Source organism: Exophiala mesophila, assembly GCF_000836275.1.
Source record: "Exophiala mesophila strain CBS 40295 unplaced genomic scaffold supercont1.3, whole genome shotgun sequence".
Taxonomy (NCBI): Eukaryota; Fungi; Ascomycota; class Eurotiomycetes; order Chaetothyriales; family Herpotrichiellaceae; genus Exophiala; species Exophiala mesophila.
The window spans coordinates 4543934-4557041 of record NW_015622506.1 but is presented as its reverse complement, the minus strand read 5'-3'; the positions used below and the strand labels follow the sequence as shown (position 1 = coordinate 4557041).

General features: G+C 52.5%; 2 protein-coding genes across 2 annotated transcripts; both read right to left on the bottom strand.

Moving 5' to 3' along the window:
* Window positions 1-197: 197 nt before the first annotated feature.
* On the bottom strand, window positions 198-4265 carry PV10_05124 (sodium/hydrogen antiporter). Its single transcript, XM_016369740.1, has one exon. It carries the CDS (start codon window positions 3805-3807, stop codon window positions 421-423), a length of 3387 nt encoding a protein of 1128 aa, XP_016225528.1. The 5' UTR covers window positions 3808-4265; the 3' UTR covers window positions 198-420.
* Window positions 4266-5886: 1621 nt separating this feature from the next.
* On the bottom strand, window positions 5887-11170 carry PV10_05123 (uncharacterized protein). Its single transcript, XM_016369739.1, has 4 exons — window positions 10540-11170; window positions 9933-10447; window positions 6587-9877; window positions 5887-6532 (listed from the first exon to the last, which is right to left on the bottom strand). Exons 2-4 carry the CDS (start codon window positions 10033-10035, stop codon window positions 6450-6452), a joined length of 3477 nt encoding a protein of 1158 aa, XP_016225527.1. The 5' UTR covers window positions 10036-10447; window positions 10540-11170; the 3' UTR covers window positions 5887-6449.
* Window positions 11171-13108: the final 1938 nt, after the last annotated feature.

Sequence of the window (13108 nt, the reverse complement as noted above, 5' to 3'; positions counted from 1 at the left end):
AAAATAAAATTATATTTACGTCATTAAACATCGGGGTCACATGACCAAGCAGGGCGAAACTGCCTTAACTGCCGCTGACGATTGGGCGCGGTTGCAGTACCAAAGCACCTAGGTAACTAGACAGGTACACTCGATGGAATTAGTCGGTGCGACAACTTCTGGACGACAAAATGGATGCAAGTACCAATAGCCAATGGCTCAAGTCCAAGTGAGATGAAAACTATTGATGTATGTCTATCTAATCATGCTCAATCGGTATGCCAAATTCTTTATAGGTGGAATAAAACCCGAGATGGGCCACCAGCACTATACATGGGCAAACACGTTCCCACCAACCCAAACAAGGCTTGCTGTATTCCAAAGTTTCCCAGAACGTCAATCAAAATCTCGTTCAACCGTTGATATTATTCTTCTTCATCCTCAGGATCGCTTAGGCTGGGATCGATTCTTGATCATGCCTCGCAACTTGCGCGCCGCACTCACAATTGGATCACCAGCATAAATGTCTTCCTCAACCGTCTCCTTGTCCTTTCCAACCTCCTCCTCCTGCTTCTTCTCGCGACCACTCTCACCACCCCATTGAATGCGCGCTTTTGGTTGGCCCGGAGGATTGCGTTCTGGCTCTGGAACGGCAGCGCCAGTATTGCGAGGCGCGTCCTCCTCGCCTTCACTGTCACTGCTCGAATTATTGCCTTGACCAAGAGCAGCCAGGCGCCTTTTCTTTTCGACCGCGGATTCGCCTTGATCACCACCGTCTTCCTCGTTCGAAGGAATCGTTGCCAATTTACGTCGTCGCAAATCTGCTGCAGTCCGGCCTTGGCCATGCTTCACTAGGCTTGAGCGCACATTATGAGTAGGTACCTCTTCCTCGAAATCTTCGTCGGACTCCTCCTCCAGAGTGCCGTCCGTGTTGGTGCTTGTGAGTCGAGCGGGATGGGGGCGAGTGTGGGAAGTAAAGTAATCTTCCTTTGGTTCCACACCGTTGTCGTTCTTCTGTCTTTGCCCGACACTTGAACGTCGTGTTTGAAAACGCACGTCCGTATTCGTCTCAGTACGACGGCCACCTGGGCGCTCGGCCGGCGTTGAAGGAACGTTAGATTGAGTGGCTTTGCGCATTTCTCTCTTCATGATCTCGGGGGCATCGCTGTCCTCGATTGCCTGGATTTTGCTCTTGGGATCCAGTTGCTGCATTTGCTTGATGAAGTCCCGAGTCGAGAGTCTGCGACCTGAACCTAGTGCAACTGTTCCGGGATGGTCCCGAGTTTTCTTGTGCAACCCGGTAAGACCGTACTGCTCGCTCTGAGAAATTATCATTCGTAAGCCATCATCAGATTCATCCTCATCCGAACGGCGACCAGCCTTGATCTTGGGCTGCTGATCGGTATCAGAGTCCTTGGTAGGCACGCCACCTGCGTCCACCGCGGCAGAGTCGTTCGCGTCCTCGCCTGCCGTTTGACGACCCAGTCCAACCCAAGTACTCATACGGCGTAAATATTGTTCGCCACGCTTGCGATCGTTCCCAGGTTCGCTCGGTAGAGTATATGTTTTAATTACCTCTCCGTCCTCATCCTCGACAATCACCGTATTGCCAAACTGATATGCGTGAGCAGGACCTCGTCTTCTCTCTGGACGAGCTTGACCGCTGCTCTCCGGTCCGTCGTCTTTGCGCTTGCCGAACCCTTTCCAGCCATCGAACCTTTGTTTCAGAGTCTTCTGAGGGTGCTCCACGGCTTCTTCGAGGGTCGCCTCAGCCTCGTCACCTTCATCTTTGGGGTGAGGCTCGTGTTTGTGCTTGGTGAATTGTCCAGTAGTGTCGTTCCTCAATTTTTCTCTAGCATTCTCAATGGTCTGAGCCTTTTGCTCATCGGTCATTCCAGAAGTATTGACAGTTTCGAGCACGTTCCCTTCTTCATCCTCGATGACGAGCTCATCACCCTCCTGATATGCTTCAATCTCAACAGAACGGGTGGGAGAACGAGATCGGGATTGTGCACCTGATCGTCGGCGGGTCTTCTTGGGTGTTTCGAAGTCCCTGTCATCTGGTCCTGGCGACGATCTTGACGACTCGGCAGTTATTTCACTTTGCTGGGTTTCTGGCGAAGGATCTGCCAACTTGTCCAACGCTGTATCGGAACCTAATTCCTGCTGAGATTCGAGTCTTTTGACTGGCGCAATGGCACTCTGGCTGATGGGCCCACCGATTCTATCGTCCGAGTTCTTACCTCGTCGTTTGCGCCTGCGTGACTTTCCTATACTCGAGGATCGTGCTCCCGGCGTCTTTTCGTATTCATCCTCGCGCTGACGGCGAAGGTGAAGTTGGGGAAGTCCGACAGGGGGCAGTTCACCTGGTGGAATGTCGAGCTTTTCAGTCTCAACATCGAAGCTCGACATGCGTGACAAGGATCTCGACTGTATCCTGGGCAGTCTATTCATCCATGCTGGGCCCTTCTCGTTGCCCTGTGTGTATGAAAGAGTGATAGTCAAGGTGTTGATTCGTTTCCCCAGGGTGAAGACAGCAATTGAGGATCCATGAACAAGGATGGATGTGATAACGAGGAATGTGGTGATTGGCCAGACCAAGTATATCAAATCATAGTCTTTTGAGCCAGGCTCTGGGAGCACAGCCAAGGGTTCGGTAGAATCCGACTCCAACTCTGCACGAGCGAGGATGGCGACAAATATGGCGCCGACACCGATGGGTCCAAAGTGACCAGCGAAGAGTGCTTCGCGCCAAGTTTTCACATCTGGAATGAAAGGCTTCAGGGCCAACATGATGGGAATCCGACGAAAGAGGAGGACAAACAGGGCAATAACCACCAACCGCCAAGGGACCATGCCGTGTGCCGGGGAGTTATACTGCTCCCAGGGGATGATGGTACCGAAGTAGACAAAGTAAGCCAAATTGATGAGGAGGTCAATGACGTTGGAGACGTGAGACTCTTCCGTCTTTTCAGTGAACCAGCCATCGTTGGAGAAACCCACTCCAGCGGCGAAGCCGATCAGCAGATCATCCATGCCCAGCAAGCTGCCAGAGCCGGCACAAAACAAAGCCAGGACGAAGTAAAACACCAAGAAGCTTTCCCGATCAATCAAGCCCTTGCGTTCGGCAAATTTGATGGCGTGTCGGCCGAGGTAACCAATGATAACGCCGTATATCGCTCCAAATATACATTCATACAAAATAGTGAAGCAAATCCAATGGAAGACGACCTCTCTGCCTGAAAGATCGTATCTCAGCAGATAGAGCGAGAGATAGATAAAGGGAAAAGCCATGCCATCGTTGCAACCGGATTCGGCGGACAGGAGATCTCTTAGATGCTTAGGTACTCGTTTGGCGAATTTACCTTTGCCAACGACAGAGGAAGCGAGGACGGGGTCGGTTGCAGTGACGCATGCAGCACAAACGAGGGACTCAAGCCAGCTGAGGGGCTCGATCATCCACCAAATGAAGAGACTGGTGATAAGCCAGCCAAAAGTCATGACTGGCACGAGCAAGAACACAACAGATTTCCAATGTCGTTCCATGTATGCTTTGGGCAATTCGACGCCAACGGCAAAGCACTGGACCACGAGAACGATTCTCGAGAACTCCAAGGTGATCTGATCGACGTTGCCCCATGTCCGCGGGTCGATGAGATCAGCAGCGTGCGGGCCAAATATGACACCACAGAGCGTCGCCACGGTTGCTTCACCAATGTACAATTTCTCCTTGATGAAGAGCGAGCATAGCATGAATATGCTAGTGAAGCCTCCGAGGATGATATAGACCAGATGTGGTTTGTTGATGGACAAATGATCCCACGCCATGGTGAAGGCCGAGAGGGGCGGACCCGACTTGGAGAGGAGACCCCGTGGGTTCTAGCGTTGCCGACGGTGGAAGCCAAAATGGGAAGGGTGACAGCCTCCTCCTCGATAATAGTTATGCTGGTAGCGAAGCAGGGGTATTTGGACGTCCGTCTTTCCGGGACTGGTTGGGATGGTATGTGCAGGCAGCTATTCAGCCCCAGTCACTGTCCTTTTTCTGGTCCGGATCACAAGATGGCTCTGAAATGCGATGCATTCAGGTCAAGTGTGTTCCAATCTCGACCGGTGGGAGGATGGTTCGGTCGACCCGGACAAAGAGAGATGTCCGACAGGCAAGAAGGAGGCAGGGAGAGAGAGTGAGACCGGTAGGACCGGAGGATTGTAGAAAATGAGGGAACGGGGTGGGGTGGAGGGTCTTAAAAGTAATCGACGGGCTTCGAGATTGAACAGGTGCGGTAGGGCGACGAATCTAGAGACCAAGAGCCTTGGCCAAATGATACAGCGTCTTGATCGTGGCAAGCACACTCAGCAGCAGAGCTTGCACGGCTTGGTATCCTTGGGACGCGAGAAAAGACAACGCCAAGCAGCGATAGGACGTGCTTGTCGGAGCGGACGCAGGGCCGCCAAATGCTCGGCGTCTCGTGGGTGGAGTGGATGGAGATAGGGAGGGTCTTTTAGGGCGAGTCGGATTGGTAGGCAGCGTCGGCGGCGTGGGCATTACCCTTGCACTCAACCACTTAGAGGGGCATAGGGAGCCAACCAGGTCCATGTCACCATGGAGGAGATGGGGTTCTCAACCCTTGATGTCAGGATTCCCCCAACTGGAGTAATGTGTTTGCCGTAGGTCCCGTAGGTCCCGTAGGTTATCTTGTAAAAGGTCGGAAGTGAATGTTGGGTCTGTCTGCCTTGTGAGAGTGAAACTGGAAGAAGCAACGAACAGGAACGCAGGCAAACAATCCACAATCCACAACCTGCGGGAAAGAGCGACCCATTCTGATGGATGCATGGGTACGGAGGAAGGCGGCACCCCGGCATAATATTGTGACTTCCCAAGACACTCTAATAATAAAGGCAGGAGCGTGGCGATTGCAATTCCATAATCCAGGCAGGAGCCGTATTGATCCCATCATGGCTTCCCTGACAGTTTCAACTCGACATTGTGCTTCCATTACCAGTCCGAAATAATAATGACACTCACTATGCCATCCACGATTACCTTAAACTGATAAGGAGAATTCCTTTTTTTTCTTTCATGGGTCTGAATCTAAGATTTTGGCAGGGTCTAGGCTCGTTAACCGTCGTATAGGGTATGAAGTGGCCGAAAACTATCCGGGATCGATCGTGCTGTTGGTGAGAACTTGGGAAGCTCGCAGAGATAGGCGTAAGCTAGGTGGCTTAGATATGTAGTTAAGCCCAAACAGTCAACTCAAGCCTTTTGTAGCGAGCAACCCAAAACCAATCACCAGCGAGTTGAACTATCACAAAGGTCTGGACTTGTGAATCGTGAGTGGGATCAAAGGTCTTTTCCGTGGTTCTTGGAGATACCCATTCGATTGCTTCATACCTGGTGTTGGTGCGCTACAAGTACCATGTCAAAGTGCTGAACTATGGTAGCTCGGTATGCCCTTGTCTTCATCGTCTAAGAATGGCGATATCTAACCTGGAGAAGCCCTGTCGATCTCAGTTGTTACCCGCACCAAGGTTCTCCATCTGGTCAAGTAATCAATGAATCATGTTCGTAAGCGTTGATGACCTCAGAAATTGCCGAGAACTTAGTCACTTCAAGTCCAGACTGGTTACAACTCGATGCATGCATCCCTCCTTTGACACTCCTCTGTCCAACGTATGCTGTAACTCCCATTGCTCTAGCCTGGGCTGACAGCAAGGTCCCATCAACCCCGACTTTGTGCAAGTTACGTATCTAGGGCTGCATTTCCATACCGACAGTTCCTTCATTTCCGGGTTACTGATGTCATGTTTCAAGGTCCCCCTTGTTGTGGGACCTCTTTCTCGTTCATCCGTGGACCACGCGCCCGTCAAGGGAAGACAGATGACGCTGTAATTATATATATAGTCCATTGGCTACAGGAGAAGCTGTCTTGTATGGTACAATATCACATTCACTCCATCAAACCTTTGAACCTCATGAGTTGCCAATTCGGCCAGGACTGTCGGCAACCTCAAACCTCCTCAAAGGTCAAACTTTTTGGCCCAGGTTGGAAACAATCAAGGCAACAGCGCTGATGCAATCCTTGACCTTTGCCACCCTAGAAATGCTGAGCCCTTGGAGCATCCAAAACATTATGTGAATCCTTCCTTGCTCCCAAGATGTAATGCCCTCGACATCTGCCGTCCCAGGTCCGCTGCATTTAGCATCGATACATGATTAAACAAGAAATTACAAGTTTGCCAAATCGACCCCGAAAAATTGTACTTTTAGATCACCAACGCCCCATAAACATGACCGAGTCCAGTAACTTTCATGACAACTTCGTAAAGGGGTATATCGCGTTCCTATGTCCTCGCAAAGATTATGTACTGTTGCCGAATCATCGTCGGCAAATCTCGTCCCAGAAGACACTGCCTGTAAATGGCGAGTCAGGAAAAGCCTCGAACCGGCTGGGTCTCGTGCTGCCACCACAGCACTAAATACTGCACACAGAGCGCAACGCCCGCTCTCGAATGTGGCCCGCTTGCGTCTCAAGAGATTGGGCCATGATCTTGAACACTATAGTCGGGTTAGCCTTCACACCAGATGCACATCGCTGTCAAACTCTCTTACCTGGCCAGACGGCGTCCTTTTCGAGCAGGTACGCCGTTAACATGAGAATTCGGCTGCCCAGTCCTCCTTCGCGGGCCGCGGTAAAGTCAAGGCCGCTGCGAGTCTCGATTTTCTGTTCAGCACTTCCAAGCACTTCGTCGATCTTGCTAATCAGATCCCTGTCCTCATCCTCGAGAAGTAGCCCGGCTGGCATGTCGACCAAGTCCATGGCGTCCCGGCCAATAATGCCGAGATATCTGCCTACGCGTTCCTGGACAGTTGCAATCCACTCTGCGAGTACCTGTGCACAGTCGAAAACACACATGGCAGACTGGGTGGGGAATTCGCGGGAGGAATATTCCGCCCAGCTGAGGCCAAGTTTGTCGGACATGGACAGCGAATCTGCTGCGTAGAACGCAGCCTTACGAAGATGGCGCTCTCTTCGAGATGGTGGCGAGTGCTGGAGGCTTGAAGTGTCGACAAAGTCCGCCTGGTTCCGCTCTGACGGTTCTTCCAGCGAGCCATGAACCTTCGTCTGGTTCGACAGACCATGGCTGGGGGAATTGTCCGACATGGCGCCGGAGAGCTCCGGGTCCGAGATGCGGTCCGGACCCTTTGCGAGCTCTTCCGCCATCGCGTCGTAGTCCCGTTGCCAGAAGGCTTCCTTTGACCTTCCCAGGTTCACAAACAGACGTACATATGCGAGATCCAGCAGGGGAATACAGTCGGCTGACAGGGGTCCCGCTCCAAATGGATTAGGCCGCTCCAGACTGTGACTTGGATTCATTGCCCATGCTGCCTGCCACGCTCGAAGTGCTGGTTCGATGTGGGCGTGCATTTGTTCCGTCTCGCCACTGGTCCACTGCCTTCCCAAATGCCGTTGACGAGTCTCCCATATGTAATTGTGCAAGGCATTGACAAGAATCAAACAACCAAACGTGCTCGGCCGCAACTCACCTTCTCCCGGAGGACCCATACTCGGGGTAGTGCTGTTCCTGCGCTTCTGCCGTGGAGCCGACATCAAAAGATGGGTCAGCGATTCGGCAAAGGTGGTTTGATTGGATTCTGCTTGCGCTGCCCCGCCAAGCTCGCGCCACGAACGAGCCGACTCTGCGGACCACATCTCCTCATGGCAAGGAAGATTGAGACGGATTTCGGAATTAGTCAATGCGGGAGGATGGTTGTACGCGGTCACCAGCATGCTCGAGAGAATGAAGACCGCATACAAGGTGCGTTTGCGCTCCTCCATTGCCTTCCATTCGAGCCAATCCGAGTCATCAAACTCGTTCGTCATCGAATTCCAGCCGGCGTTGGTGAGGCCATTCATGTGAATGCTGCCATTGAAAGCATCGTTGGTGAACCCGCCGTAGCCTTGCGGCGGTCGTGCGAGCTCTGCACCACGGGCAAGGCTGACTAGCGCTGCACAGTGATTGCTGGCGAGCTCGGCAGCTGTCTTGTCCCCGCAATTGTGGCCATAGATCACATTCAATAGCATAGCTTGCACCAACCATAGGGGCGTGTCCTCCCGCTCTGAGGAATGCCGGGGTGCAAACTGCGTCTTGGCCATGTTTGCCTTGCGCCGTTCTTCTAGGTAGCTGCTGATGAGGCGTTTCGCACAATCGAACAGATCCTTCGACTGAGATTGCTCGTACTCGTACAAGGCACCGATGGCAGCCATGGACAAGATCAAACAACTACCTCCGCCCGCGACTGTAGCGTGTCCCATGTGAGATTGGCCTGAGACGAGCCTGATAGGGGTGGTGTACTCCGGAGACCCAAAGTTGAGTGTAGGAATGTGAAGGAAGGGAAGGTGGGGGTGAAAATACTTTATGTACGTAGACACGTAGCGTTGCAAATCATGCGTATTGGGAAAGGTGCTGGGACTGAATCCTTTGGAGCGAGCCCCAGAAGCTGGGGAAAGCGGTGAGCTGATGGCGGGCTGGGAATATTTTCGTTGACCAAAGCCGGCATTCTGAGCCAGTCCAGTGATCAAAACATTGCGAATGTGATCGTTCACCAACTCCGACGAGGCAGTTGTGATGGAACTCTGACGTAGACTGCTGTCCAGCGAAGTGTTGGACGTTGTTGACGCCGGACCATCCTGACCTAGAGGAAGCTGGAAACCTGTAAAGTGTAATCCGGATTGCATGGGGCCTTGATCAAGGCCAGACATCTCAGCCGGGCTTTGCAAATTCATGTCTACTGTACCCCCTTGACCCAGTAATGATTTGGGGGAAATCGTCCCCAGTGGAGCATTGACCATCTCGTTAAAGCTGGATATCAGGTCCATACCGACAGGGCTATTGATGGCCTGGCTTGGGCCACTGAGCGAGTGTGACCACATGTTACCATTGTGTGCCATGGACATGTTATTGTCACCCAGCAAGTCTTGGATAGCAGGCGGACTGTTGGTGCTCATTGCTGACGGAGACGAATCATCGATTGCATTCTCATTGGCATGAGAGAAGGTCATCTGATTTTCGAAGCCTTGGGCGATCCAGTCGAAACTTGCATCGTCGTCCACGATTGCTTGTGACGAAGCCATGCTTGGAAACATCTGCTGGTACGCTGTTGAGGTGGCATCCATCGTCATACCGCTGTAACCGGTCATGTGAAGAGCGTGAGGGTTGATGGTACTGTCGAGGTCGGAGCCAAAGCCTAGGCTACTCATGTCAAATTCGGCACCAAAGCCGCCGTATGGAGGAGCAGTGCGTAGACCACTGGAGAGATCCATCGAAGTAGTCTGCGTATCCAACTTGGGGAGGTTGGGCATTGGGCCCTGAGATTGAGAGGGCATGCCTCGGTATTGAAAGCCCTGTGGTCCACCAAGCATGCTCATGCTGTTGTGATGGTGGTGTCCGGACATGTATTGACGTCCGAAACTCCCAGATGAATGTGCAAGCATGCCGATGGTGGCGGTGTCGACGTGACTCAGGGTATTGGCTCTCGGGCGCATGGGCGTGGTGTTGCTTACCGTCGAGTTCTTTCTGACACGGCCGGTCGCAACGCCGGCTGCACTTTCACGGCGTCCACCGCGTGGACGTGAAGCAGGGGTGGTGGTTGAGTGAAGCTTCTGTTGATGGCGCAATAAGAGGTCGCGACGGGCGAAACAACGGGTACATTCTGGGCACTCGAACGGTTTCTCCTTGGTATGGGAACGTTCATGTCGTTTTAGATGTTCCAGGCGCGCAAAGGAGCGGGTACAAGTGGTACAGACGTGCGGACGAGGTTTGTCAGTCTTCGGGGGTGGGAATGTCGTGCTTGGGACGGTACTTGATGTGGTCGAGCCATTTACCGACGGGGCTTTGCTGCCTACAATATCAAACATCAGTCAACTGTATCGATACGACCACAAGACTCGATATACCATTTGCAGGCTTGATCTCCACGGTTTGGCCAGACATAGCGTCTGGTGACGAAGTGCGCCCCTCGCCAAAAGCGGGAATACTATCCTCTACCAGTGCTGCCATTAATTGCAGTCTTTCGAATGGCTGTTCCTATGCCCCGGAGATGTGCTTCCTCCGCTAGTGGCCTGGACGGGTCTGCAAAGTGGCGCTAGGGACAGTGAACTGCATACGAGGCTCCCAACTCGAGCACTTCTTAGGTGGTATATGACAAAGCGGATATGGAGGAGAGGACTGTTGTATAGGATCTGATCCTATGTTGCCATGTATCGTAAAGGGCGGGTCTCGTCTCGGTGATTCGAATCAAGGTACCTGCCCTAGGATCTCGCGCAAGGCTATGTCGCAGTGTGCGGGGAGTTTCTGTGATGTGTTTGCCGCAAAAGGATACACACAAAAGTCCGGGAGATGGAGCGCGTGTATGCGCGGGCGTCAGCTAGGGCTGGAGGGAAGATCTATCAACACGAATGGATATCTGAATCTGGTCCGGGGAGAGTCAGCCAGAAGACAAGGAAGAGTCCACCCGGATGGGAGTAGACGTAAGGTAGGTTTCATGTACAACGAGTCGCTTACCCAAGGCTGAGGCCGTCGAGAGTGAAGTCAAGGCCGCAAGAAACAAAGTATACCAAAATTGCAGAAGGAAGTGACCGAGGGACAACTAATGTCCTTTGATGGTGACCGGTAGGAGGGTTAGGGAATAGAAGCTGGGCCGAGTTTGGACGTCAGAGGTGGGTGGGCGTGAACAGTGGTTGGTAGCGGCACAGGCAAGTGGTCTTGGGAATCTGCAGGGTACCCACGAGCTGCGAGCAAGTAGCAGTAGAGTATAAAATGCCGGTTGTGGCAGAGGAAGGAGGTTCTGGCCTGCGGTTGGTTCTGCAGTCGATGCTTCGAGGGAGCGTGTGGTTGGAGGGCACGGATGGTTGGTACTAGGTAAGTCAATCTGGCCGAGGAGAGAGTGAGAATTTTCGATGGGTGGGCGGTGCGGTATCTCGATCTCTGCTTCCACGTTAAGGAGGGGCACTACTCTCGGGATGGCGGGACAACATGCGCAGATTGAGAGAGATGACGAGGAGAACGGGCGACAACGGCGGGCGTGTGTTTTCTGGAAGATAGTGTCGAGTATTGAGCAAAGACAGAAAGTCAGGAACAGTGACAGAATGAAATTGTTTGGACGTGGTGGTGGCAGAGGGCGTGGTGAGAGTCGAGGACCGAGGGCCAGGATTGAGGATTGAGGATGAGTGGTGGGCGATGGGTGGGTGCCTGTCTCTTGTTGGAGGGGCACACTAGGGGCCACAAGGGCCTGTACGAAGAACCTGGGGCAGGTGTGGAGCCGATGATGCTCCTATTGGACGCTGGAGAACGCCCGCGGCACCTAACGATGCGCATGGGGATGGTGTGCGTACAGTAGAGGCTGGAGGTCCAGCACTCTATATCCATGCACGTTGCAGGCAGGGGGTCCGTCCCGCCACGGGCTTGACTGCTAGAGACTCCCGAGACTGGTGACTAGACACTTAGTACTTGGAGACGTTGACGGGATGAAGGCGAAAAGGTCAAAAGGCCAAAACTGAGTGACTTATGGTCGCTTGTGTTTGCGAATACCTGGAAAATTGCCAATAACCACTGCCAGGGTGCATGTGGCCAGATTGTGTCGTCTTGGGTGGGCAATAATAGTACAGGATGGCCGGACGCAGGAATACTCTACTCTTTACGCATACACAATACCTGCACGTGCGCAAATACAGTACTTGGGGGGGCTCACTTGCGCTCAACGCCCACTGCGCATATGCGAATTGGGCCCCGGGTGCCGGGGATTGTCTCTCACTGAAGCCAGTAAACCAGTGACCAGTCAAAAGCTCCCCACAGTGGAGTTCTGGCCGCTAAAACTTAGCCCCGTCGGCATGGTCGGTGCACAACCTCACAGTTGTAACCGGGCCCCCATACGACATACCCCAGGGCCCCAGGGTGCCACACGGCCCACCGAGCATTGAGTCCTACCTTCCCCCTTTGCACTCATCCGCACCACCTTTCCGACCACGACCTACTAAATCTGCATAGGATGGTACAACCGGGTGGGAGTTGCATGATCAATTGGCACTTCAGAAACATTGGCCAGATGCCGAGCTCAAAAGTCACATCTGAAATCAGAGATGAGTGTTTGTAGGAATGCATGTTGTGCAGCCTGGGCAAGACCCGAAATAGTCAAAGTGTCTGCTCCAGAGTACAACTTGAAAAAATTTCTGCTCAGCCATGATGATCCAAGTCAAATGTAGACCGCGAATTTGCAATGAACATGGGCTGGTGGTTCGTGGCGCTTGTCACATTATTAGTATTTCTTTTTAATTGTGGTTAGGTGCGTTCCAACGCCAGGCACCATGGTGAGATTGGCAGGTTGAGATTGAATCAGCGAGGTGTGCTTGAGGTTGGGGAATTTTTCCCACTTAGGCCAGCTTGGTGGTCTGGGGCTGCGTTGGTGTGATACCGTGCTAGTACGGGGTACTTTGTCCCCGCCGGGGTAGATTCAAGAGGCATTTACTTATTTGGACCTATACTATGTCTGCCCCGACGAATCATTTGGGAGTTGGGCAGCGAAAGAGCATGAGAAGAAACCAGGCCATATGTAGTCGAGATCACCCCATATACTCCGTATGGCCCAAACCTCAATAGATCTGGGAGGCCACAAAGACATGGGTGGTACAAGTAGATTTAACTGTGGGAATTCTCCTTGCCTCTGAATTATTGGTGCCAACCCAAGCCTAGTGGAAGGAACCATTTCCAAGCCTGACGTGCAGACTAAATCATTATCAGTTAAGTTACCATGCAAAGTACTCAATTCCAGTTAGAGCAAGCGTGCAGGAATACGCATAAACATAACGTGGACGGAATACATATAGAGATCCTCGGTCGATGGTCGATGATGGTTGCTGCCCGTTGTCCTTGCCCTACCCTGAAACTCCACCTACACATAGGCTAGCCTTGTAAGCGAGTGGCAATGTTTGGCTGGTTGGCCATTTGGGCGATTCGATTCTGAAGGAGGGTTTTTTGCATAGCCGAATGCGAGCTCGAGTTGATCACTGCCGCATCGATGTTGAAACATCAAGTCAACATACTGTATATCAATCATATTGTCAATATTGACATGACA

Bases quoted from the DNA above. Each gene is read 5' to 3' on its own strand.
- PV10_05123 (XM_016369739.1), bottom strand. From the start codon at position 10,035: ATGGCAGCACTGGTAGAGGATAGTATTCCCGCTTTTGGCGAGGGGCGC. The intron at 9,878-9,932 runs GTATATCGAGTC...TTGATATTGTAG, and splicing joins GGAGATCAAGCCTGCAAATG to GCAGCAAAGCCCCGTCGGTA. The intron at 6,533-6,586 runs GTAAGAGAGTTT...ACCCGACTATAG, and splicing joins AAAGGACGCCGTCTGGCCAG to TGTTCAAGATCATGGCCCAA.
- PV10_05124 (XM_016369740.1), bottom strand. From the start codon at position 3,807: ATGGCGTGGGATCATTTGTCCATCAACAAACCACATCTGGTCTATATC.